Raw genomic sequence first — 23,795 nt, 5'->3', positions numbered from 1 at the left:
GTTCTGACTGCTCATAGTCATGCCTGTTCACGTATATCTGTCCAGGGTTTCATCTAGTTTTGGTTTTTATAACTTGCATTTGCTGCGTTTATGGGGGATAGCCATTGACCAAGTAATACTCACACTGAGGTGGTCCAAAGACTAAGGGGCAAGAGATCTGGGAACAAAAAGATTAGGAGAAATTCAAGCATAGAAAGAGTGCTCAAGTAATTATCTGATAATGTCCAGTTCCTCCTTTCCATCCCCTCTTCTTCCCTCCCCTCCTCTCTTCCTCTCGACTCACCATGTGTACACACAGCCCCACCAATATTTGAACAAAAGAAACCACACTTCTTTTAATGGCTGCGTAATATTTCATGATGGGCATGCACCATAGTCTATTTTGCCTGGTTTAGCGATGGATAATGGCAGCGATGTTAGAATCTACTGGGTGCTTTAATCAATAGACTAGGGAGATCTCATAGGTCAGGACTGTCTCTGTCACAGATTAAGTGTTCCAGGAAGCCAGCTCAGAGACAGAGGTTAGTGTGCAGTGCATTTATTTGGGATTAAACACCCAGGGAAAGGAGAGGGAAGAAATGGCATTGGGCAGAGAGAAAAGTCGAGCTGCCATGCAGGTGGGACAGCCTCAGGCTGCACCCCTTCCCCAGCCCCAGGAAACTGCTACAGCAGCTGCATTGGGCCCCTCTGTGATCAGTCCTCAGGGGGCACCCTGGGAGGGCGGCTTTCTGTGGCTGAGGCAATCCCTGAAGGGGGCTGCCAGTGGAGGCTGGGGCTGCCAGTATTTCCAGCAGCTGGGCAGCACGTTCCCCGTGAGGGGGCCTGCCCGGGGCGTCTCTGTGTCCATCACCTGCCTGGTTCCTCCCCAGCTCTGCAGGGCCTGGCTAGACACAGCATGAGAATTCACACAGTGGAATTCTGCGCAGTTGCAATGAGAAACGATGCCACAGGAAAATGTTTAATGACATGAAAATATGGTCACTCATTTATTCAACAAATAGTTATTGAAAACTTAAAAAGCAGGTTACAAAAAAGTTTGTATAATTCAATACACTTGTAAAATTTTAAGTGTATTTATGTGTATATGAATTAAAAAGTTAGGAAGGATGCAAACGTTACGAGGGTTATTTATGTCGAGAATGATGTGGATGACTTTTATAGTTCACATGTTTACAAAGGATCTATATGACACTTATAAAAAAAGAAATGTGTAAGTTATTTAAAACAGGTACTCTTGGAAATCTTTGTGGTAAAGTAGCAAGGAAGCAAACAAGGACATATGTCTCCATTTATATCTTAGGCACTTTCTGTTCTGTTAGTAGAATTATGTGGGGGGAAAATAAACACGAATCTTTTCAAAATGGATAATGTGAACACAAAACCCACAACGAGAAATAAGAGGCTGGCTAGGAAAAGGAAGATTACTTTTCAGATAACAACTGCAACTGATTAGATGAGGAATTTAAGGTCCTTAACATATAAGCATGATTGGTTTATTTTTCCAGTAATTGCTTTCTAATTGTGTTCTGCTAATGTCTCCTTTCCCTTAACCACATCTTAACTCTATTCCAAAGCTCATCACTAAGTTCTCATTTTGAGAAACCTCAGTTCAGTTAGAAAGACTTAGATATTTTCTTCCTATCACTACAATTTAGACTTGAGACTCCAGTGGTTTGGGAGGCTAGGGTGGCAGAAGGGAGGTGGTTTTCTCCCCAATAACCCCCCTCCCAATTCCCCATATACATGAAGCAATGTCATCTTATGTGACAGACCCAGGACAGGCTGCTGTCCCTTCCTCTTGGCCATCGGCACCACCCACCATCTGGCTCACCACCAGCAGCCTCAGGGTAGATGGGGTGGTCTACTGGTCTGGCTGACGAGAGCTCGCACCCAACCCCAGCCAGCTCTCCTAAACACCAGAGTGTGCTCCGGTTTGCAGCCAGTTTGTACCCTCCAATGTCATCCACGCTCCAAGACCCCAGTTCTGAAGCTGAATCCATTTTCAGTACATTTCAGGAACCTGGAACTAAAGGGAGGTATACTTGTCCCCTCTCTGCTTGGCCATACCACTGCACCATCACCCTCCAAAGCTATCCTTCTCTGTGGTCATTGCAAGACAATTTAACCATCCTGGTGACTAATGTGATTTCTAACTGAGCTACAAGATGTTGATCCTATACATACCCTCAACTTTCCAATCCTCATGGGGCTCTTCTCTCTCATCTCTGGGACAAGAAACCCCCAAAACATTTCTATGAACAAACATTGCACTCTCTAAACAGACCCCTCACTTAAAGTCCACTTTTTTATGGGGAGGGAGGGAGTTGTAATGCCATCTGGGTGGAAGAGACGGCCTCAGACCTGGAAGTTCTCTGAACTAGAAGTGTGAGCTACACAACTCATTTTGCTCTGATCACCAACTTCAGGGAAAAAAGATTTCCCAAGCCATGATGTTGTTTACCATGTTTTTAGTACTTACTAAAAGTCCCAGGCATTGTCAAATTTACTCTGCACAATCGCCCTGTGAATTATATATTATTATTATGCCCTATTTGTCAGATGAGGGAGCTGGAGGTTGAGGAAGCTGACTTGCCCATGGTCACAGAGCTATTTAGAGGTAAAGACTCCGGTCGGTTTGTCCCCAGAGCCCACACTCTTAACCACTAGGCTATATTGTTTGAATGTAGTGAGACAATCAGTGTAACATTCTAAATGGTATTAAAGCTCAGCTTCCATATTAGAAACAGCTCAGCCAAACCTGAAAACTATGTTCCTGAAGTGCCCGGGTCCACATAATTCTTGAGTTCCTCTGAAAATGTTTTTTCTATAGCAGGTCTTGACTTTCTTTGCAAATTTTTACTGAAATGTAGCAATTCAGGTTGTTTTATCTTTACTGGGTCCTCTCTCTCACTCAGCAACCCTTTTGCTCAACATTCGCTAACATTCTCCTATCCCCTTCAGTTCCTGTGAGTGATAAATGCTTAACTTAGTTCATATTTTTGAATTATGGCCATCAGACAGTGACTTCTGAAAGCAAGTCCAGCCCTCTCCCAGAAAAGGGACATGCCAGTATTAATAGACTCTTACAATTAGAAAGGGCTTTAGACCATTTCCATAACCATTTATGGTTATTATATGGTATTATTATATGGGATAAGCATATTCCAATAAAATAACCAGTTAACCCAATTTTTTCACCCAATGAAGAAGAACCTCTATAATATCTCTGATATCCAACATTAAGGGACAAGTCTATAAAACCTGTGTTGAGAATGTTGGGCACAATCATACATGTCAGGTGTAAGAGGTCCCAAGGGAAAACATGATCTCTGGTCTCAGTATCTGGAATGATCCTACTTTTCTTTTTCTTTCTTTCTTTCTTTCTTTCTTTCTTTCTTTCTTTCTTTCTTTCTTTCTTTCTTTCTTTCTTTCTTTCTTTCTTTCTTTCTTTCTTTCTTTCTTTCTTCCTTCCTTCCTTCCTTCCTTCCTTCCTTCCTTCCTTCCTTCCTTCCTCCCTTCCTTCCTTCCTTCCTTTCTCTCTTTCTTTCTCTCTTTCTTTTCTTTCTTTCTTTCTTTCTTTCTTTCTTTCTTTCTTTCTTTCTTTCTTTCTTTCTTTCTTTCTTTCTTTCTTTCTTTCTTTCTTTCTTTCTTTCTTTCTTTCTTTCTTTCTTTCTTTTTTTTTGAAGGAAAGCTCTGCATTTGTTTTTTTGTGTGTGTGTGTTTTTAAAATTTCTTTATTGTTGAGAGTATTACAGGTATCCCATTTCTCCCCCCCCCCAAATTGATCCCCTTCACTTCACTCCCACCCCCTTCCCAGGCTTTCACCCCGTTATTGACTGTGTCCATGGGTTATGCATATATGCACATAACTTCTTTGGTTAATCTCTTCCCACCCTCCACCCCCCTTCCCTCTTTCCTCTGAAATATGATCGTCTGTTGCATGCGTCAATGTCTCTGGATCTATTTAGTTCGTCAGATTCTTTTGTTCATTAGCTTTTTCTTAAAGAAGACCCTTCAACTTTTCCTGTCGTGCTGGTCTGGTGGTGATGAACTCCTTTAGCTTTTTCTTATCTGTGAAGCTCTTTATTTGACCTTCAATTCTAAATGATAGCTTTGCTGGGTAGAGCAATCTTGGTTGTAGTTCCATGTTTTTCATCACTTTGAATATTTCTTGCCACTCCCTTCTGGCCTGCAAAGTTTCTTTTGAGAAATCAGCTGACAGTCGTATGGGTGCTCCCTTGTAGGTAAATTAATTGCTTTTCTCTTGCTGCTTTTAAGATTCTCTCTTTGTCTTTAACCTTTGGAATTTAATTATGATGTGTCTTGCTGTGGGCCTCTTTGGGTTCCTCTTGTTTGGGACCCTCTGTGCTTCCTGGACTTGTAAGTCGATTTCTTTCCCCAGGTAGGGGAATTTTTCTGTAATTATTTTTTCAAATAGGTTTTCAATTCCTTGGTCTCTTTATTCCCCTTCTGGTACCCCAATAATATGAATGTTGGGCCTCTTGAAGTTGTCCCAGAGGCTCCCTATATTATTTTTATATTTCTGTATTCTTTTTTCTTTTTGCTGTTCTGGTTGGGTGTTTTTTGTTTCCTCATGTTCCAAATTGCTGATTTGATTCTCAAAGTGCTCTACTCTACTGTTGATTCCCTGCAAATTATTCTTCATTTCAGTTCCTGTAGCCTTCATTTCAAATTGGTACTTTATTATGTTATCGATTTTCTGTTATTTCCCTAATAGTCTGCTTAAACATCCTTAAAACCAAAATTCTGAACTCTCTATCTGTTAGCTTGCTTGGATCTATTTCATTTAGTTCCTCTTTTAGAGATTTCTTCCATTCTTTCCTTTGTGACATGTTTCTTTGCCTCCACATTTTGGCTCCTTCCAGGTGTTTGTTTCTATGTATTAGGTAGAGTTGCTATGTCTCCTGGAATTCATAGAGTGGCTTTGTGTAATAGGTGTCCTGTAGGGTCCAGTGGCTCAGCCTCCCCAGTCACCTGAGCTGGGCCTTCTAGGTGCTCCTGTGTGGGCTGTGTGCACTGTCCTGTTGTGGTTGAGCCTTGGTTGCTGTTGGCATCACTGGGAGGAATTTACCCCCAGGCCAATCAGCTGTGAGGACCAGCTGCAACTACGGCCAGAGAGTTGCTGTGCTGGAGACACCCCTATGGACCAGGATTTACTTCAGTGGAGCTTTGGTGTTCACCAAGTGCGCCCCTTCAGTGTGTCACTCGTGGATGTGGTAGGGTTGTAATCCAGCGTGGCTGAGTCTGACCACCAGGTGCACTGTCTCGGGGGCCTCCCAGGAGGTGCAAAGTCAGCCTGTGCCAGTGCCTTGTTCAGGGCCACCCAGCAGGAGCTACACAGCAAACCATAGTTGGCTGCTACTTGTGCTGGGCTTGGAGGTGTCCAGGAGAGGCCAAGCTATGAGCCAATGGAAGCTGCCACTAGTGCCAGGCCTGGGGCCACTTATCAAGCTGTATGGGGCCCGCTGCTGCTTGTTTGAGAGATTTTAGGAAAGTCCTAAGCATGAGGCTCGAAAGGCCACTTGCACAGAAAAGCCCCTGGAAATGGCCTGGACGAGCTGCAGGTGGGGAGGGGCGGGGCCTCCGGGAATCACGGGGCGGGGCCAAAGGTGCGAGTCAGGTGCTAGCGGTTCAAATATGGAGTCTGCCTGCCAGCTCTGCACGGGGAGGACTCGCCAAAGGAGCAATGGTGGAAGTTGCCCCTCCAGCTCTCACCCCAATTTCAGGCAGGTTAGTGCCTCCCCAAGTGTCCCCAGTTCCTTTCAAGCTGCTGCCCGGCGCTGGGCTCAGAGGGAGCGTCCGAGTGAGTCCGTGCCGGGCCCTTTAGAGGAGCTGCTGGGGCTCCTGCAGCCTCCTCGACCCTCAGGGACAGTCCCCGCTGGTTTCACAGCCCGAAGTTGTGTGGACATCTCTTCCTGGCCCTGGAGCCCTGGGCTGGGGGCCTGCTGTGGGGCTGGGATCCCCCCCTCCTCCAGGGTACCCCCACCGCCGAGATTCCCTCCCGGTTTGACCCGCTGCGCCGGGTGTGGGCCTGCAGACGTCTGCGATTCAGCCCTGATCCGCCGGCGTCTCCGCCCCTCCTCCCGGTCTCGGTGCTGCTTCAGCTCCCTGATTGTGGGGCTTCTGTGCAGCCAGATCTCAGGAGGCTCTGAGTGCTGGTGGTTCTGTATTTTAGCTGTAATTTTGATGTGGTTGCGGGAGGCAGCGGGTGCAGCTGTTACCTACGCCGCCATCTTGTTTCCGATCCTACTTTTATTAATCAACTGATTTGTTTTTATCTGTTGGACACTATAGATAAAAAACCTTCAACCGAATTCCATCTTGCCCCCATTCTTACCGCTCCACTGAAATTGCTTGTCAAGTTACAAACGACCTCTCTGTTGCCACATTCAGCGGACACGTCTTCGTCTTCATTTTACTTGGTCCCCCGGCAGCAACTGATACGGCCGAGGGCTCCATCCTTCTTATACTGCTTTCCTCGCTGGCTTCCATAATACCATGTTCTCATCGTGCTTCTCCTGTGTCTCTGGCTGGCCCTTCTCAGTTCCTTCTCCCCATTGCTGTCCCCTCCCTGGCGCGACCAATTATGTCAGAAGACTGCAGGGTTGGACCCCGCTCTCAGTTCTGAATCTAGCTCCGAGCCTGCGCTTCCATCAGTCAGCCCCCCGCCCCTACTACGTCCTGGTTAGAAGCTCTGAAAGATAAAGCAACACTGTCTGGCTTTAAGAGTAATAATAAGAATTCCAGGCCTTTGCTTTTTTTCTTCTTCTCTGCTTTTCCCCCTGGGAATGTCTTTTTTTTTACTTGGCTACCCGCTTTGGAAGAACAGTGAATTAGGTTGTGGCTTCTCTTATTTGATATTTGGCAAGTATATATACTTTTTAATTTTTCAAGTTTTTGTTTATTTTATTAGGCATTGAGGTGGAAGATTCTGTGATGCAATTTAAAGCCACCTTCTTAATCAGAAATGTTCTGAGAACTTTTAAGAACAGAAATCAGACTTTGTTGCTTCTCTGCTTAAAAATGCCATTGGCTTCCCTTTGCACTCGGGGTAAGATCCAGACGCCTTACCACGGCTCACAGGTTACCCATGAATTCTTCCCAGCGTCAGTAGGCGCTGCTCACCCTCTATGTATGCTCCAACCACAGGGCTTTTGCATTTGTTCTTCCGGTGTGTGGAAATCCGTTTCTCCTAGCGGTTCCCAGGGCTGACACCTTATACCCTTCAGGTGCAGCTCAGCTCACTTCTTCTGAGAAGCTTTTCCTGATCACCCTAATAAAAGTGCCTGCCCTTTCTACTCCACTCGCTTTCTCTCAAATCACCATGTTTTATTTCCTTTGTAAACATAATCAGAATCTGGTGTTCTCTTATCTATTTGTTGTCTTTCTTCCTCTGCCCTTTCTGCCTCACCCAAGCTAGAATAGCTTTGAGTGAATGAATGCATTTCTAACCTGAGAGGTTTAGGGTGAATTAGATCTACTCAGTCCTGGGGGGGGGGGGGGGGGGGGGGGCGGAGAAGCAACAACAAAAAACAACCTCACATTAAGTAATACTTCAAAAGAGCCAAAAGTGTGTGATCAGAGGGCCAGTTATATGAAGGTATCTGCATTTCTTTAAGAATTGCTCTAAATTATTGTTTGCTGCTAAAAATAATATTTTTTTAGCCTATCCTGATAACAAATAGAATGTATGTTCATTGTAGAAAGTAAAAATCACTACACTTCCTCACCCAGTGATAAACACAATAAACATTTTGGCGTAGGAGCATCCATTCAGAAACTATTCAAGCAGGAATAAAGGAGACAAACTCTCTACCCTCGTGGCACTTTCTGTCTTTCTTCTGTGCATTTCCTCCATGTAATTGTGATCATTCTGTTCATAGTCTTCTAAACCAGTTATTTTTACTTATGATATGGTGCAGACACTTCCCCATGGTAGTGTTTTTCAAGCTTCTTCATCTCACTGCACATATAATATAATTACTAAAATTCTGGGGTACACCAAAAAAATATATTTTTGCTGATCCGACAAAAAAAAGGTATAATTTTGATTCATTCACACTGGACAGCTGTTGTTGTGTTGGCTGTCATTTTCTAAAATTTGACAATCTAAGGGAAAAGAGGTCAGTGGCCCTAACTAAAGTCAGATTGCATGTTTTAAAAATTCTTGCAGCACACTGTTTGAAAATCACTGCCCTATGGGATTATTCTACAACATAATTTTAATGAGTGTGCTGTATCCCACCATATGACTATGCTATTAGGTATTTAATTGAATCCCTCAAGTTGAAAATTTAGATTTTCAATTTTTCAACATTATAAATAATGCCATGGGGAATATTTTTGTACATAAAATTTTAAGCATGTTTCATTATTTCCTTAGTAAGAATTTCTAGAATTAGAATTTCTGACTAAAGGGCATGCTCATTTTAAAGTTTTTGGATTTATGTGGTCAAATTGCATTACAGAGAGTTTGTAAAATGGACCAAATAAATTGTGATATATTCATGCAATGCAATTTTATGCATCCAATTAATGTTACTGTAATTATTGTTTATTATTTGAATGCATATAGTTAGATCTACCCCATATCACATAAAAACATACATATACGTACATAACAATATACACATACATAGAAAAGAGGTAAAAAGAGAAAGACTGAAAGAAAGAAAAAAATAAGAAAATAATGAAATCTTGAGTTGGAAAGCCCCTTGTAAGCATAATGCCAAAGGCAGAAATCATTAAGAAAAATATTTATCTAATTAAACATAAAATATTTTAATTAACATAAAATATTTTAACAGTATTCCAGGGGAAAAGTTAGCAAAACAACAATGATTCACTGAGAGTAATAGCTGCAATGAACATGGCAGGGCAATATCTTAAATCTATACCAAGTTCCCACGAATCAATTATGTGGTTGGACAAAAAGTATCACATTTTTTTCTCAATATACAAATTTGACACAAATATTTCCTATCAAAATCTCCAGGTTCAGTGTCATTTCTAAAGTGTAATTTGCCTGCATGGGTGATTTCATTGTGGGGTAGTTTTAGTGATGACAGGCGTGGCTTTGGCGGTAGGTGACTGAAATAGAGTGTAAAGGCCATTAGAAAGGAGGAGTCCTTTGTTACTCACAGCTTGCCCCTTTCTTCTGTACCTGCCCACACTGTGCCTGGAACCCTCTGAGGCTCTGCCTGGAAAAACATCTTCTCCCTCCACTTAGCTGCCTTTGTGGGTTCTGCGATGGGGCCTCCACCCTTGTTTATCTGTCATTGCTATCCCATCTGCTTTCTGTTTTCAGAAATCATAAAAATCTGTGGTTACTCTCCCTCCTGCTTTGAATATTAAAATAGATTTACTTTTTTTGTAACCGTTACTGTATTTTTAATGACGTTTGAGACTAATTGCTTTTTAAAAACAATTAAAAAACAAAATGAGGCAAACTGGAATCCTATCTGTTCATATCATTAGGTCACACTACCATTCTCTAGGGTTAGCTTGTTGCAAATCCTGGCAGCACTACAAGAAAAAACACAGCATTTTGAAAACTTAATAAGGTACTGGGAGACTAATATTGTTTGTCATTCATAAAAACAATGATCTCTGTCTGAGTTTTAGTTTTATAATGTTCCCAGCCAAGGGACTGAGTGAAGATTCAAGCATGGGTGCACAGCCATCTGGAGCCAGATTCTCACCTGTAGTGTGGACTCCTGGCCTGAGACCACATCCTACCACTTAAAGACGAAGAACTAAGTATAAGTACTTCTAGCTGATTGATTTCCACTGGACACCTCTTTTAGTAGTGAGCCGACTCACTGAAAGTGAGGCTTGATCTCCATTTTTTTTCCTTTCCCTTTTCAGTCAAATAGTTTTAGACAGGATCACTGAACCATAACAAGCCCGTTCCTCTGGTCCACTGCCTCACTGAAAGATTAAAATGACAGTTGTGAAATGTATCACAGAAAGCCTGTGAGAAGGGCTGAAGTAGCTGCCGTGGTCTGGTTTGAGGTATTCTGCTTTAACAGACATAATAAAGCTGTCTGGTATTAGGGCTGAAAACCAGTGCACTAAATTCAATACTTAATTTCAGATGTTATTGACAGCATCCCAGTGTTCAATCACTAATAATATTGTTGGCCCTTCAGTCTTTGGGTTACTTTGCTCAACCAACTGATTAATTGTAATATTAGTCATGTCAACTTAAACTTTTCCCATAAGTTCACTGCAAATTTATCAGCTTTCATCTAGTTTTGCCGGCCTACAGTCAACAGACAAGCTGTTTCTCTGAGTGGATAACATTTATTGAGTCTGAGCGCATGCACATTTTGTGGACAACTGAAAGAAAACTCAATAAACTCTTAAGTTATAAACAGGGGATTTTGGTATAATTGTTAGAAATGAAATTCAAGTATAAAAATGAGATTTGTGAATGAATGTTCAAACAGAAGCTTAATTCATTGTAATGCAACCACAAAATCACACCAAGTCACCAGACAAATAATATAAAAAATCAAGTCTGCTTTAATGGCCCAATAGAAATTAAGTAAAGATTTAGCTCAAAAATAGTATCAGATGATCATCTCAGTTACGATTGCTGGGCAGATACTCTCATACCAGACAGATCTCCGTAAGGCTTTTTGTTGTTAAATACCAGTTCGACTGGTTACACATTCCATCGATGTAGATTCTCTTCAGGGAATAAAGGTAATGAGAAAGAGTCATTCTGCCTCTCCCACAGGTGTGCAGAGTAGTGTAACATGTTTGAATTTTGCTATAGGTTAAAAATCAGAAGGAACCTGTCCCCAGGAGTAGGTTAAATTTTACCTACTAATGGCAAAACATAGCAGTCAGGGTCAAAGAAGAAAATAGTAAAAATATGTTGGAGGTATTAAGAAACAAGAAAAGAGATATTACAATAATCATTTCCCATTAAGAGAAAAAAAAGTGCTGTTACAAGTTATTTTCTGTACATTTTCTGGTTGAAATTGTTATAGACAACTTGGAGACATTATAGATTTGTGGAATTTATTTTATTTTTTTAAATTTAAGTAAGTGTTGTATTTATTAACATCCAAGAACAGGTTTTCATTAGCAACAGTTTGGGAAGGTGCTTTATTAAATTAATCTCATGTGAGCAAATGTTTTATTGCTTATAATAAATGAGGACATTATATAAGAAACTTTGTCCTAAGTAAAGGAGGCTATTCATGAATGAGTAATTAGATTGGTAATAGAACCAATCTCATGTTCTTGAATCTACACTCTGATAATTTCTGACAACTTTAAACATTCTTTTTAAAAAATTTACAAACATTTTTTATTGTTGACACTATTACACATGTCCTCCATTCCCCCCACTCCCACCCCAATTACCCACCTCCACCCAACCCCCAACCCCCTGCCTCTGGCCATCACCACACTGTTGTCTGTGTCCATTGGCTATGCATATATGTTCTTTGGCTGATAGATTTGTATTCTTTAGGAGAATCTCATGTAAATTGCTAATATTCTTTTTTTAATCCTCTTTGCGATTTTTGAACTTGTTATTGTTCAGTACTTTGGAGAAATTAGTATTGAAACATCAATGTATGGATAAGTATAACATGTATATTTTTTTATGATTAGCCAAAGGTATCTGTAATTATCATGTGAAGTGTAAAAAAATACCCTATAGATTTTTACTTAAAAATTAAGAACACATTTAGGCAGAATTGCTAGTAATGACCATTCGAAAACCATTCTTCAGAGTAGGAAACAGAACATAGTGTTGACACTGATGGTTGTAAACAATGTTGAGGAGAGATTCATTCTTTGTAGGTTGCATTTTTGTCTCTCTTTTTTATCATTTTCTGTACCTGAGGAGAATGAAAAAGAATTTTTTTCCAATGGCAATTTTGGTCTACTTGGAATTACCAAGTAGTTGTGGGATTAAAATTGTAGACACTGTACTGAAGTCCTATACAAATCATTTAGACTTTGATAAGTCAAAAATACATGTCATCTCTAGGAGAACCAGTAAAAATAGGAGGATATTAGGTCAGTGACCCTGTTCTGTATGATACTGTAACTGTAGATACACATCATATACATTTTTAAAAACCTATAGAATGTATAACACAAAGAGAGAACCCTATGTAAACTGTGGGCTTTAGTTAATAATGTGTTACTATTAGTTCATCAGCTGTAACAAATGTACCACACGAATGAAATATGTTAATAGGGGAAACCAGGGTGTGGAAAGGGAATAAATGAGAACTCATTTTACGTTACACTTAATATTTCTGTAAACCTAAAACTACTCTAAAAAACAAAGTTTATTAATTGTAAAAGGTCACCCCAATGTGAGACCAAAAAAATTTAAGAGAGTATAACTTCTAAATGAATATAGAGAAAAATGGAGTGATAAAAGAAAGCAAAAAGTAGAGGAAAAGGAACAGAAGACATAGGACAAATGGACAGCACATGGTAGGACAATAGGTGCAAACCAAATATATCTTTAATAATATCAAATATAAATGGATTAATTCTTTAATTAAAAGCTTGTCAAGTTTTAATAATGATAAAATTATAATATATGCTATTTATAAGAAAGACATCTAAAACTTAAGGACAGAGTAAAGTTAAAAGTAATAAGGAGATATATATATATATATATATATATATATATATATATATATATAATTTAAACACTGAGTAAAATAAAGCTGGTATGGCTATAAAAATATTGAACAGAGTAGTTGGGTTCATGTTATACCTCTTAATGATAAAAAGTTCAGTTTACTAGAAAGATGTAAGAATTCTAAATTAATTTGCATCTAATAGCATAACTTTAACTTCATAGACACAGCATAATTTGACAGAACTATAGGACATTAGGCAAATTTACAATCATATTGGAATACTTGAACACCATATTTAGCAAATCTGACCTAATGGATATATTTAGAACACTTCTCAATAATTGCAAAATAAATCTTTTTCAACCCCAATTAATTCATTCACAACAATTAACTACATACTACATCATAAAGCAAGTCAACACATTTCAAACACTTGAAATCTTGTTCTATGAGTAAAGTGCAATTGACTTAGAAATCATTAACCAAAGGGTAACTAAAAAATCTGATATTTGATCATTTATATAAATAATCTAATGTCCAAAAACCTCTAAGTTGAAGAAGAAATCATAATAAAAGCCAGAAACTATTTTGAACTAAATAAAGGGAAAATACCACATACTTAAATTTATGTAATAAACCCTTAAATGCATATATTTTACATAAAAAAAGGAAGATCTGCTTCCAATATGCAAGAGTAAGCACTTAAAAAAATAATAAATCCTGCCAATAACAACTGTGTAATATAAACAAAATACAACCCTCCCCATGTTAAAAAACAAAAACCAAATCAAAACAAACACACAATCCTCCCCCCCCCCCCCCCCAAGCCACCAGAAGGTTCTGGAGACTAAGCAAAGACCGGCAGATTTGGGAAGCGAGTCAAAACTTGGAGCAACTGACCAACTTGGAATGAATTCCTCATTATTTGTGACTTTGACCCAATGAAAACTCATGGAAATGCCTACAACTCTGACAGAAAGCCCACTGTCTTTCTGGATGAAGAATCAGGAGAAGAATCCTGGCCAAATATGGCCAGATGCTGAAGAATGAGGGAAAAATCTAGAAGAGGGAAGGAGATTCTCTAATTCTGTGTATGAAACTTGCACAAGAGTCAGCCTGACACCTGAATCATGCACTCGCAGGGCACATTCAAAGTAGTGCAGCAAAAGCTTAAATAATTGACCTGAGCTATGACCCATTAACCACAGAAGGCAAGGAAATACTTACAAATTGAATCTAACCATGTTAACTGCCAGCTAAAACAAAAACATCAACATTTGTAAGAGGAATATGACAGAACTCAGTAAATGAAAAAAACACACCACAATTCCTTTTGCAACTGCAGCCAAAAGAATAAAATACCTCGGAATAAACTTAACAAAGGATGTGAAGGACCTATATACTGAAAAGTACAAAGCATTATTAAAAGAGATTGAAAAAGATACAATGAAATGGAAAGGTATTCTATGTTCACGGATTGTAAGAATCAACATAGTTAAAATGGCTATATTACCCAAAGCAATATACAGATTTAATGCAATCTCCATCAAAATCACAATGCCATTTTTTAAAGAAATAGAAGAAAAATCATGATTTGTATGGAACCACAAGACCCCAAATAGCCAAGCAATCTTGAGAAAAAAAGAATGAAGCTGGAAGTATCACACTACCTGACTTCAAATTATACTACAGAGCTGTGATAATAAAAACTGCATGGTATTGGTAGAAAAACAGACAAAGACCAATGGAACAGAATTGAGAGCCTAGAAAGAAAACCACATGTAAATGGGAAAATAATTTTTGACAAAGGAGTAAAAAACACACAATGGAGAAAAGAAAGCCTCTTCAATAAATGGTGCTGGGAAAATTGGAAAGCCACATGCAAATGAATGAAACTAGATTGTAGTTTGTTCTCTTGTACAAAAATGAATTTAAAATGGGTCAAATAACTAAATATAAGATCTGAAACAATAAAGTATATAGAAGAAAACATACATACTAAACTTATGGACCTTGGTCTTAGAGAAGATTTTATGAATTCTACCCCAAAGGCAAGGGAAGTAAAAGAAAAAATAAATGAATGGGACTATATCAATCTAAAAAGCTTCTGCACAGCAAAAGGAACCAACAATAAAACAAAAAAGGCAATCAACTGAATGGGAGATGATATTTGTAAACAACAGCTCCTACTAGGGGTTAATATCCAAAATATATAAGGACCTCATACAACTCAACACCAAACAAACAATCCAGTTAAAAAATGGGCAGAGGACCTGAACAGACACCTCTCCCAAGAAGACATATAAATGTCCAACATATATGTGAAAAGATGTTCAATTTCACTGGCTGTTAGGGAAATGCAAATCAAACTACAATGAGATACCACCTCATACCTGTTAGAATGGCTGTTATCAACAAGACAGGTAATAACAAGTGTTAGGTGTGGAGAAAAAGGAACCCTCATTCATTGCTTGGTGGGAATGTAAACTGGTACAGCCACTATGGAAAACAGTATGGTATTTCCTCAAAAAAATTAAAAATAGCGTTACCATATGACCTAACAATCTCTCTTCTGGGTATCTACCCAAAAAACTCAAAAATATTTATTCACAAAGATATACTCACCCTTACGTCCTTTGCAGCATTATTCATGGAGGCTAAGACATGGAGGCAACAAAGCATTCTTCAACAGAGCATTAGATAAAGAAGATGTGGTACATGTATGCTATGGAATACTACTCGGTCATAAGAAAAGACCAAATACTGCCATCTGTGACAACGTGGATAGATCTTGAGGATACAATGCTAAGTGAAATAAGTCAGTCAGAGAAAGCTAAGAACCATGTGATTTCACTCATATGTGGGATATAAAACTATAGCTGCTAGACACAGACAATTACCAGAGGGAAGGGAGTGGGGGTAGTAAAGGGAGCCAAATATATGGTAAAGAAAGATGATTTGACTTTGAGTGGTGGGCACACAGTGCAGCATACAGATCATGTATCCTAGAAATGTACACTTGAAACTTATATGACCTTATTAACCAATGTCACCCCAACAAATGTAATAAAAATAATTATATACTTTTGTTGGATTATCCCTTTATTATTATATAATGTCCTTCTTTGTCTGTTACAACCTTTGTCTTAAAGTCTATTTTGTCTGATATAAGTTCTGCTACCCCAACTTTTTTTTGGTTCTTATTTGCATAAAATATCTTTTTCCATCCCTTTACTTTCAGTCTGTGTGTGTCTTTTGATCTGAAGTGGATCTCTTCTGGGCAGCATATTTCTGGGTCTTATTTATTATCCATTCACCCACCCTATATTTTACTGGAGCATTCAGTCCATTTACATTTAATGTAATTATTAATAGGTATGTAGTTATTGCCATTGTATTCATTGTTTCCTGTTTTTGTGGTTTTTCTCGGGTATTTTCTTATTCTCCTGCTCTCTTGTTTGTTGATGACTTTCTATAGTGTTATGCTTGGATTTTTTTCTCTTTATCTCTTGTATATCTTGTATAGATATTTTTGTTTGTAGTTACCATGTGCTTTTCATTTATACCAAGCTATGTTTATAGCAGTGTAATTTAAATTGATGGTTGCTTAAGTTTGAACACACTCTAAAATCACTACATTTTTTTACTCATCCCCCCCAATGTTTATTTTTTTGTCATTTTTATCTGTTTTGTGTGTATATTTGTGTACCCCCTAATTTATTCTTGTATTTACACATGATCTTCCTATTTTTGTCTTTTAACCTTTGCACAAGCTTTAAAATTGTTTGATCCACTGTTATGACTATTTGCCTTTGTCAATGAGAATTTTTTCTTTCCTATATATTCTTATTTTTATTTTTGATATTTTCTTTCTACTTAATGTTAAAGGAGTCCCTTTAACATTCTTATAAAGCTGATTTAATGGTGATGAATTTTTATAGTTCTTGCTTGTCTGGGAAACTCTCTCTCCTTAGATACTAAATGATAACCTTGGTGGGTAATCTTGGTTGTAGGTTTTTGCCTTTCTTTTTTAAAACCTCAAGCATTTCTTTATTTTGATGATATATTTTTATAAGAAAAATAAATAATCAGATGATGAGGAATATATGTAACTAAGTGAAATCAAGAAAAAGAAATAACAGTATGCATTTAAACAGAATTATGGAACTAAATATAAAAATGCATCAAATGTAAGGGCTTTGGGTCTACTGTCTAATTAACTAGGATTGTCATATTTCTTTCCATATACACAATGGAAAGCCTGGAAGTCAGGGCTTTGATGTTTATATAGATCACCTGTAATAATCCTGCTTATTTAAAAAGCATTCATTTGCAAACATTTACAGTGGGTGACAGTCTACATTATCTCCTATCTTTTGCTACATTTCAGCACTTCCCTTAGCCCCATTTTAGTTTTTTTCCTTTCACCACTGAATATTTCTTGCCAATCCCTTCTGGTCCCCAAAGTTTCTGTTGGAAGGTCTTCTCATAGTCTTATGGGAACGTCCTCATACATAACTAATTGCCTTTTCAATGGCTACTTTTAAGAATCTCTTGTTGACTTTAGCTTTTGACATTTAATTATGATGTATGTTGGTGTGGGTGTCTTTGGGTTCATCTTGTTTGGGACTGTCTGTGCATCCTGGACTTGTATATCTATTTCCTTTGCCAAGTTAGGGAAGTTTTTGGTCATTATTTCTTCAAATAGGTTTTCAATCCCCTTTTCTCTCTCTTCTCCTCTGGAACCCCTAATGTAAAAGGCAACAAACAAACAAAATTTAATACCTCCCCAATTAAGCCCCACAAACAAGCTTCTACAAGATAATATAGGGGACTAAGGTTAGAACCTTTGGCAAAGGTTCTAAAACAGGATACCAGAAGTACTAATCATGAATAAAAAGATTGTTAAATTTGACTACATCAAAATTAATAATTTCTGTTTATCAAAAATACCTATAAGAGATAAAAAGGGAAGGCAGAGAGTGGAATAATACCTGTCACAAACACAGTCAACAAAGAGCTCACAACCAGAATATATAGAAACTGTTACAAATGAGTTTTTTTTTTTTAAAGACTAACAATATAATAGAAAAATAAGTACTTCCAACTGGCTAATAAACAAATGAAAAGATATGAAACTACTTTAGTAATCAGGAAAAAACAAATTGAAACTGCAATGATTTATTAACCACCCATCAAAATGGCTAATGCTAAGAAGATGGATAATATTACATAATGGATATAGTCTAGGTAAGGATGTAAAACAACTGGAACCCTAAAATACACTTCTGTTGGGAATATAAATAGTACAAATACTTTGGAAAATTGTTTGAAATAATATACTAGAGCTGAGCAAACACATATCTTATGATCCAGCAGTCACTCTCAGGGTATGTACTCAAGAGAAATGTTTGTATATGTGCACTAAGGGGCATGTACACGAAGGTTTATAGGAAAATTTTTTTTCAATAGTTCTAAGCTGGAAACAACCTGGATGTTAACATTCATCATAGAATGGATAAGTTGCGGCATTTCATACAATGAATACTATACAGGAATGAAAAGGAACTACAGCTACACACAACAGTATGTATTAATTTCACAGACATAATTTTGAGCAAAAGAAACTAGATACAAATGAATACCTACTATATGGTTCCCATTATATAAAGTTGAAAAAGATGAGAAATCTAAAGAAAAGCTATTCATGATTCATGTTTAGCAGTAAAATTATAAAAAGAAGTGAGGAAGTCAACGTCAAAGGATTCAGAATAATAGTCCCTTGTGAGGAGTAATAATTGAGGGAAAGAAAGGGAGCTTCTGGGATGCTGGCAATGTTTTAATTTTTAAATTTAAATGGTAGTTATAAGTTTGCTAATTTTATGATAACTCACTGAGTTGTACATGTTTTGTTTTATACACTTGTATGTGTGCTATATTTATAATAAAAGTAATTAAAAGATCATTCTTTTTTTCCAATTCCATACCTGGCACAACATAAAACTCAGGGGGTCATCTGGCTTTTCATAAACTAAATTTTCAGTGATCTGCTGAGAGAGCATAAGACATCACATTATAGTTCTGAACTAAAGTTACGTGGTCAGGTTACATCTGAAGCAATCTTTTGCACTTACATGTACACACCACTTTAAAGAAATTTATATATCTCTGTAAAGTGACAAATTACTTTCTTATGACTGATAAAATCAGGTAAACTCAGGTAAAATTTGGAGGAATAAAAATTTAGTAATAAGTAGCCATGGATATTTCTCTAATTTCCAAGATCAAAGAGGTAGTGAAAAAGTTTCTTAGAGAAAGTTTTTGTTTTGAGAACTGTGATTTTGCTCGACTGAGAAATTAACATTATTTGTTTTGAAGAATAGTCAGAGAAAATTTTAAGAAGACTATATGATTTTACATAGAGCCTTCCTTCTGAGGCACTTGATTCTAAAAGGTGAGAATGATGTTCAATGTTTCTAATAATAAATGAGAAACCATATAGAAAACTTCAGAGATTCACTACCATATTTTTTGTTGTTGAATAGTCCTCTGAGTTATAATAAACAGAATTCTCATTTGTAAGGAATAGCAATGGGGCAAATTTTAGTTATAAAATAGACAAGTTCTCTTTAATGTACCCACACCAATTATGTATTTTATATTTGTTTCTATTGAACACTTATTTGATAACTAATTTTTTAATAACAATATTGAATGCATAAGCATTGCTTTTCCTTGACAGATGAAGAAAATTATTTATAGAATGACTAGAATTCAGCTTTCTTCAACAGCTTTCATCCTTCAGTTTAATAATTAGTTGTTCTTTGATAAAAGCCAGAAAACCCTGCCATAAGTGCTCTCCCAAAAAGGACATTTTAACAAAGAAAAGGCATAGAACAGAGTTAATGAAGTATCACTTGTCCTTATTTTATATGAGGAAACTGAGATTCACAGAAGTTATGTAATTTCCCCTAAATAACAAAGATGAAAAGTGGTCAAGTCAGGTTGGAGCCTTAGGATAAATTTGCTAAGTTTATGCTCTTTCCTCTGTACACTACTTCTTTAAACTTAAGTTTAAATGTTTCATTTGAGGTGGGCCATTCTTATTTCACACCTTTCTAATCACAAAGTTACTTCATGTACTCATGTATTATATGCAAATATGTACCTTGTTGGGTAATAATATTAATATAAAAATAAACATGTCAGGCAAACAAAAACAACCCACCAAACAACAAATGTTTTATAAATGTGATCATCTCTTGTAATTCTATATTGGCCAAGGATGTTATACTTTAAAGAATTTTCCAGCTCCATATCCTGAGGTCAATCAAATTCAATATTTTAAGAATTAAAAAGCAACTCAACTACTTTCTCCTTCTACAGAATGTAGTTTCTTAGATGGTCACAGGTTGGCTACCTTAAAAGTATTATATTCTGCTTGGAAAGGCTTTTCCCCTCCTTTTCAATGGCCAATATTTTCATCCATCCTTTCTAGTCTGGCTCAAACTTTAACTCTTGGCCAAGTTTTCCCCTATCAACCAGTCGAACTGATCTCTCTGAATGGCTTCATATCATGGTAAATACCACTCATTTCGTGTTTATCACTTACTACTTTTGGTTAGCACATCTTACTGACTTCTCAATGAGAGAATACTCTTTGTATTAGCAAAGGCCCTTTCTTGTACCACATGAAAGCCAGGTCAAAGTTTGTTTTTTACATTGTAGTTACTGAAAAACACAATTAAAAAAGGGAAGGAGAGGTTTACCTGGAATATTTGCAGAATGTGGTGTTTCTCCATGTATTGTAGTGAAATTTGATAAGGATCTTGATAAACTAGAGAAGGGAATTTCTTCCAATAAGTTTGGTTGTGAGCTTGAGAACTGTTCCCATCTTGGTATTCTGAAATATCGTTCTGAAATGGAAATACCCCCCCACCAAAGAGTCTTTAATAAATCAAAAGGCCCCAGGAAGTCTTGCTCTTATTTTTGCTATTATCAGTGGAATCTGGTGATGATGGGATATGAACACCAGGAGTTGGAAAAAAGACATTATTATGAGAAACCTGGCTCATCCTCTAGGCAAGATAATGTACCTCAAGTCCTGGGAGGTACCTTAGGCTTCTCCAATCTACTTCAAGTGCTTTTCCCTTCACAGGCATCTCCAGTTTACTCCAAATTCCTTTTCTTTGGTAGAAGCCCAGAGAGGGGAAATAACTTAGTGTTTTAGAGTTAGTAGCAGACCCAGGACTTGAAATCCAGGTCCCCTGAATGCTGGTTCATTGATCCTTCCTGAATGGCCTTGAGGTGGCAGAGGAAGCAACACATTTCTATATATCCCACCCTTCTCCTTCTTCCTGAATCTTATAGGTCACACGTATCACAACACGTGGGTTTATTTCTCATCCTTGATCCAACCTGTGCCCACCCTCCACCCCCTATACCACCACTACAGGCCCCTGGCTTGGCCTCCATCCACCCAGGCGGGTATTAAATGCCCCTTTAACCTACAGGATCGGTTACTAGGATTCCACTTTTTTCTTGACTGATGATATAGTCCAATTTGGCTGTGATGGAGGGGAATGCTTGGGAAAATCTTTGGCCTTTTCCTTGGAACTTATTGATGAACCTGGAATCAAATGAGTTGAATGCTTCCAGAAAGGTTGCACTTTCAGAGTTAGATACAGCTGAAACCATGGAATCACTGCGGTCTGTTTGGTTAGTCTCTAATTTGCCGGGTTGTACACTGAAGTCAGCCTCTTTGTCTTCCTTATTGGTAAATATTCTGTCATCATACTGGTTACTTTCTCCATAGTCAGACTGGTTGTTGTCTGTGTCATCATCTTCTTCGTCAACGTGGTCAGACGCACTGTAGTCAGGCTTGTCAACTGTAGGGTGCTGAGTACTGCTCTTACCTTGGTCAGCAACCTGGTTTTCAGTTAGTTCAGTAATTTGGCCATATACTTTGTGGTGAGTCTTTACAGATGTTTTGTAGCCAATTTGGTCAGATGATCTATTGTCAAACCGTTTAGAAGTTTTTTGTTCAACCAGACCAGACTTTCTGCTGTCAGTCTGTTCAGAAGTTCTTTGGTCAACCAGACCAGACTTTCTGCTGTCAGTCTGTTCAGAAGTTCTTTGGTCAACCAGACCAGACTTTCTGCTGTCAATCTGTTCAGAAGTTCTTTGGTCAACCAGACCAGACTTTCTGCTATCAATCTGTTCAGAAGTTCTTTGGTCAACCAGACCAGACTTTCTGCTGTTAATCTGTTCAGAAGTTCTTTGGTCAACCAGACCAGACTTTCTGCTGTTAATCTGTTCAGAAGTTCTTTGGTCAACCAGACCAGACTTTTTGCTGTCAATCAGTTCAGAAGTTCTTTGGTCAACCAGACCAGGCTTTTTGCTGTCAATCTGTTCAGCAGTTCTTTGGTCAGCCTGGTCAGACAATCTGTGGTCAGTCTGTTCAGAAGTTCTTTGGTCAGCCTGGCCAGACAGTCTGCGGTCAATCTGTTCAGAGGTTCTTTGGTCAGCCTGGCCAGACAGTCTGCGGTCAATCTGTTCAGAGGTTCTTCGGTCAGCCTGGCCAGACAATCTGCGGTCAGTCTGTTCAGAGGTTCTTCTGTAAGCCTGGCCAGACAATCTGCGGTCAATCTGTTCAGAGGTTCTTCGGTCAGTTTGGCCAGACAATCTGCGGTCAATTTGTTCAGAAGTTCTTCGGTCAGCCTGACCAGAGAATCTGTGGTCAGTCTGTTCAGAGGTTAGTGCTTTATGCAGAACAGGCATCCAACTGTCAGTTGGCTCAGATTCTACATGATGGGCTTGGTGAGATGCCTTGCTGGCCATCTGTTCAGACATTGTTTGGTTAAACTGATCAATTCCTGTGTGTTGAGCAACTTTATAACTGTTGGATGCTCTGAGCTCAGCCTCATCAGATATTCTGTGCTCACTGTATTCAGACTCTTTGTGGTCTGCTTGGCCAAATATGATGGGTTGAGTCTGGCCAGATACTTTTTGGTCATAGTCCTGGTTAGCTGTTCTGTGATCAGTCTGGTTATCTGCCTCCCCTTTATCCAGGTTCTTCCTGTTGTCTTCCTGGAGATCTAGGTGGCTGTCATTTAGGGACTTGCTTGTGCTTTCAGGTTCCAATGGATTCCCGGGAGCCTCTTCTAGAAGCGCTTCCATGTTCTGCTTGCCCCTGACTGGCCTAAGTTGCCAGATGCTGTGGGTGGGGCCAGTCTGGGTTGTCTAGGCGACCCTGTGGGGAACGCAGGACAACAATGCCTGGGGCCTTTGTGTGGGCCTCAGAGCACCGCTCCCCCCTCCTCCCTCCCTGCCTGGAGCTCGGGCTGTCGCCAGAAGGCGAGGTGGCTGCGGGGTTGGCTGGGGGGGGGGGGGGGGGGGAAGCTGCCGGGCTCTGGGCACAGCCTGGAGAGGGATTCTGCTGCTGCGCGGTGGGCCCCGCCTGCTCTCTGGAGTAGAGGTGATGACCAGGCGCCGGCGTCGCCACCCCCCAGCCGCTGGACCTCAGGGCTTTGTGGACTGGTGCATGTCACCTCGGATTGTTCAGGGACCACCCTTCCAATCCACAAAGAAATGTCAGGCGATGATCCGGCGCGCAGCCCCCGCAGGGGGCAGCGGACTGAACAGAGGCGGCCCCTGGCGCCCAGCCCAGCCCGTTCTTCCTCTGCCACCGGCGTGCCCAAGGACCGCTGCCTCGCGACCACAGTATGTTAGTGCTGGGCACTGTGCTAGCAAATGGTCCTGCTCAATGTTATTTATCCCTCTTTAGGCTCTAATCAGTATTATGGTGATGTGGCCAAATGATGTATTTTTGGTCTTAATTTTTAAAAAAATTCTCTATGGGGTTTGTGTGTGTGTGTGTTTAAATATGTTCTCATTGATTTTAGAGAGAGGGGAAGGGAGAAGAAGAGAGAGGGAAACACTGATGTGAGAGAGAAACATCCAGGGGTTGCCTCCCTACTGCGCCCCTCGGGGGCTGGAACCCGCAACCGACTGAGGAAGCGGAGGAAGCTCCAACCAGCTGAGCCCCACGGCCTGGGCCAGTTTTAATTTTTGAAAACCATTTTTTCATCCTGCCTTTACAAGCAGTGCTGGTGCTGTTTTCAGTGGTATCAGGAAGAGTTTAGTCCT

At 39.1% G+C, this 23,795-nt stretch overlaps 1 protein-coding gene across 1 annotated transcript; it reads right to left on the bottom strand.

Moving 5' to 3' along the window:
• Positions 1 to 88: 88 nt before the first annotated feature.
• On the bottom strand, positions 89 to 22,826 carry TEX55 (testis expressed 55). Its single transcript, XM_016200106.2, has 4 exons — positions 21,159 to 22,826; positions 20,417 to 20,563; positions 18,635 to 18,697; positions 89 to 157 (listed from the first exon to the last, which is right to left on the bottom strand). Exons 1-4 carry the CDS (start codon positions 22,824 to 22,826, stop codon positions 89 to 91), a joined length of 1,947 nt encoding a protein of 648 aa, XP_016055592.2.
• Positions 22,827 to 23,795: the final 969 nt, after the last annotated feature.

This window comes from Miniopterus natalensis, chromosome 6 (genome assembly GCF_054644295.1).
Source record: "Miniopterus natalensis isolate mMinNat1 chromosome 6, mMinNat1.hap1, whole genome shotgun sequence".
Taxonomy (NCBI): domain Eukaryota; kingdom Metazoa; phylum Chordata; class Mammalia; order Chiroptera; family Miniopteridae; genus Miniopterus; species Miniopterus natalensis.
The sequence above is the reverse complement of the archived record's forward strand: the minus strand, read 5'-3'. Positions and strand labels throughout refer to the sequence as shown.